The sequence below is a fragment of the Cucurbita maxima genome, unplaced genomic scaffold (assembly GCF_002738345.1).
Source record: "Cucurbita maxima cultivar Rimu unplaced genomic scaffold, Cmax_1.0 Cma_Scf00382, whole genome shotgun sequence".
Classification (NCBI taxonomy): Eukaryota; Viridiplantae; Streptophyta; class Magnoliopsida; order Cucurbitales; family Cucurbitaceae; genus Cucurbita; species Cucurbita maxima.
The window spans coordinates 1-3,267 of record NW_019272398.1 but is presented as its reverse complement, the minus strand read 5'-3'; the positions used below and the strand labels follow the sequence as shown (position 1 = coordinate 3,267).

General features: G+C 37.0%; 1 protein-coding gene across 1 annotated transcript; it reads right to left on the bottom strand.

Moving 5' to 3' along the window:
- Positions 1 to 767: 767 nt before the first annotated feature.
- On the bottom strand, positions 768 to 3,262 carry LOC111474441 (the record flags this gene model as incomplete). Its single annotated transcript, XM_023119528.1, has 2 exons — positions 768 to 892; positions 2,101 to 3,262. Coding segments are annotated over 2 exons (1,287 nt in total), but the record flags the coding sequence as incomplete, so codon positions are not given.
- Positions 3,263 to 3,267: the final 5 nt, after the last annotated feature.

Here is a 3,267-nt window from a genome sequence, read left to right as displayed (position 1 = left end):
AACAGAATAGCTAATAGCATAAAAATGGATCCTAGTAAAGTATAAAGGAAAAACTGATATGCTGCCTTGATCTTTCTTTGTCTCGAACCCCATACCCCTATAATAATGGTAGAGTCAGGGGTATAGCATAAACATGTTAATTTATCACATATATCGTAGCATAACATATCATATTGATTTGGATTTTGGCTATGATTTTAAATCTTTTGAAATTTTAGTATATTTTTAATTGTTAGTTTTATTTTACTTTCCTTTTTTTTCTTTTCATGCAGTCCGCTGTCTCAAAGTCTCGAAAATCAAGTCGTGACGCTAGTAATTAAGAAGATTAATATTTCGGACGATGATCATATGCAACTTAATCTTAATTTAGAGTAAGTTATGAATTTTTGCCTAAAATAATTGTGTTCTTTAATTTTCATGGTGAGAATTGCTACGGAAGCCAATTCAATATTCCTACCGAGAATTTGCAAATATAATTTCATGAGATAAAATTTACCATTTCATATAGGGTAAAGAGCGGAGTAATTTTATTAAGGGCTATAAATTCATACGATTGTCTTGCTAGCTCATAATAATACTAAAATGATTGATTTAATTGATTTTTTAAAAAAATATTTCAATTAATATTAAATATAAAAGAAGAAAAAATATATTTAATTTAAAGTTTCAAATTAATATTATATATATAACATACAAAAGAAAAAAAAATATATTAATATTTACATATGTCATGATATTTAAATTTAACTTAAATAAAGTATTATATCTTAATAGATTTGACCCCTATCATCAATATCGTCACTATCATCAATATCGTCACTATCATCCATATCGTCACTATCATCAATAAGAAAACCCTTAGGGTTGTTATCCGGGAACTTGTTCAGAAATACTATAATGAAAGAAAGATAGAAGTTTGTCGCTAGGTATTTGACCAAATAGGATCGTCCAGTTCCTATAGAACCTATCACTAAAATACCCCTACGGGGGGATAGGGCTAAGCGGAGCGAAAAGGGTTTTTCATGAGATGGGAAATTCAAACTATTAGCCCACACGAGGTTTGTGAAGAGCGAAATAAGTGTGTATTGTTGGTGGTCTACCAACCCTAAACTATTTAAGTTACTATTTGAACATGATCCATTCGTATATCAATTATATGCCATGCCGTTCAAGTTTACCATAAGTGGTTCCACCCAATATTAATAAGTTTGAAGTCCACTAAAAAATGCATAACATAGACGAATTGGATTGAATTAGACTGGTTTGCTCGAGCAACATTGCCTCGCTCCACATGCGTGCACTTACCCAACATTCTTTCCCTTTTGTGTTTTTTTCCTCCAACGACAAACTTCATCCTCTAATGATCACGACTCTTTGATCAATACTCTGCAAACAATGAGTCGACCTCAAGGTAAAGAAAACGGCGACTAATCCACGACTGATTCGCAAGTCTTTGGCCGAAAAAGGTAACAAAATAAAACCCTAATAAAAACTTTCAATTTCTTTACCTCCTCCAGATGTAAAACCCCAACTTAATTAATCAAAACCCTCTCAATTACTCAAAAGTTTAAGAACCCTAACAACTTCGTTTCCATTCTCATAATAAGTTCTTCAACCCTTCTCCCCATTTCAATTTCGAACTAAGGAGCTTTTTATTTCAAGTTTAATTGGTTAAAATATATATATACTCGATAAAAGAAACACAAAAAAAATTAGAATTTCCACTACAAATATAGTGCATGCAGAATCAAACAAAACTGACCACAGCAATATGAAAGTGTTTTAATTTATGTCCTCTCGTTGTAATTAATTTCGTATGATTTTGTTACAAAAATGCACATAATGAAAGAATGTGAAGGAGAAAAAAAAAAAGAAAAAAAAAAAGAATTAATTACTGGGTTTGCTTCACAAAAACTGATCAAGGGTCAGGCGTTGTTGAACCAAGTCCCACCTGCAACCATGGCGATGAATTCCCTCCAATCATGCTCGTATCATTTAGCTCACTTAATTTCGCTAATTTCACCTTACTGTCCGCCTCATCCTCCACATTATTATTATTATTGTGGTTGTTCTTCTTCTTATTATTATTATGAATAATACTATTATTCTTGACGCAATTGTTTTCTTCTTCATTTTTTACGACGACCTTGTTTTCATTGTTGCTCTGGTGGTGGTGGTGTTGTTGTTGTCGCCGTCGTCCTTGTTCTCGTGGGTCATTTTCATCCACCTTATTGTTTTTACAAATCCACGATTGTAAGTAAATCTCCGTTGAAACCTCGAATGCTGGTCGGCGAACCTCGTCGGCCAGAGCTGGTAGGTTGAGATCAAGCTTAAGGTCGAGTGGGAGGACAACAGTTGAATTTGAATCAAAGGGAGGAGGAGGCACCCTGTGTTCATGAAATTGATGAATCTTTGCAATAGAAGGTGGAGGTGGGGCTTCCGCAGCTGCATTAGAGGTAATCCAATGGCATCGCTTGTGGCCACCCAATGCCTGACCGGAAGAAAAAATCCTATGACAAATTGAACATTCATGTACTTTGGTTTTCCTCTTAGAACTGGAAGCCATGGTGGAACTCCCCAATTCGAATGAATTATTGTTGGGTTTAGTAGGAAAAAATGAATCCTCGAATACGTCATCGTTTTCACGTGGGTCGAGCTCCATATGGTCAAGGCGTGCGGCAAAGCAGCCCTTGACCTTCTTGTGGCTAGCCCGATGGCCTCCGAGGGCTTGGTGCGAGTTGAATACTTTCTTACACGCTTTGCATTCGAACATACCCTTAGGCGCAGCTGCTTTTGGCTTGTCTTGATCCGGAAGTCTATAGGAGAGTGGCGGTATGACATTTATGGGTTTTCTAATATTATTGTGGTGGAGAATAAGATGATGATCTTCCTTACTAGCGGAAGCGCAGGATTCCTCGGCCTCAGCCTCTACCTCTACCTCCGCCTCGTCCTCCTCAAACATGGGCTCCACCGCGCCATTCGACAACATAATAAGACAATTAGCCAGGTCCTCATCTTCATTAGAAGCCGGAGACCCAACTTTCACTCTCAACGATCGTTTCCTCTTCAACCAATTATTATTACTATGATTACCCGAACCTCTCCGCACGGCACCGCTACATTCATCATCATCATCATCGTCGTCGTCATCATCGTCATCGGAGCAAGGCGGGGAAGAAAGAAGAGAGTCAAGGTCATCAGAGGTGGTGGTGCATTTGCCATGTTCAAGAAAGGATTTCCAAGAGAAGAATTCCTTGCCACAATTCT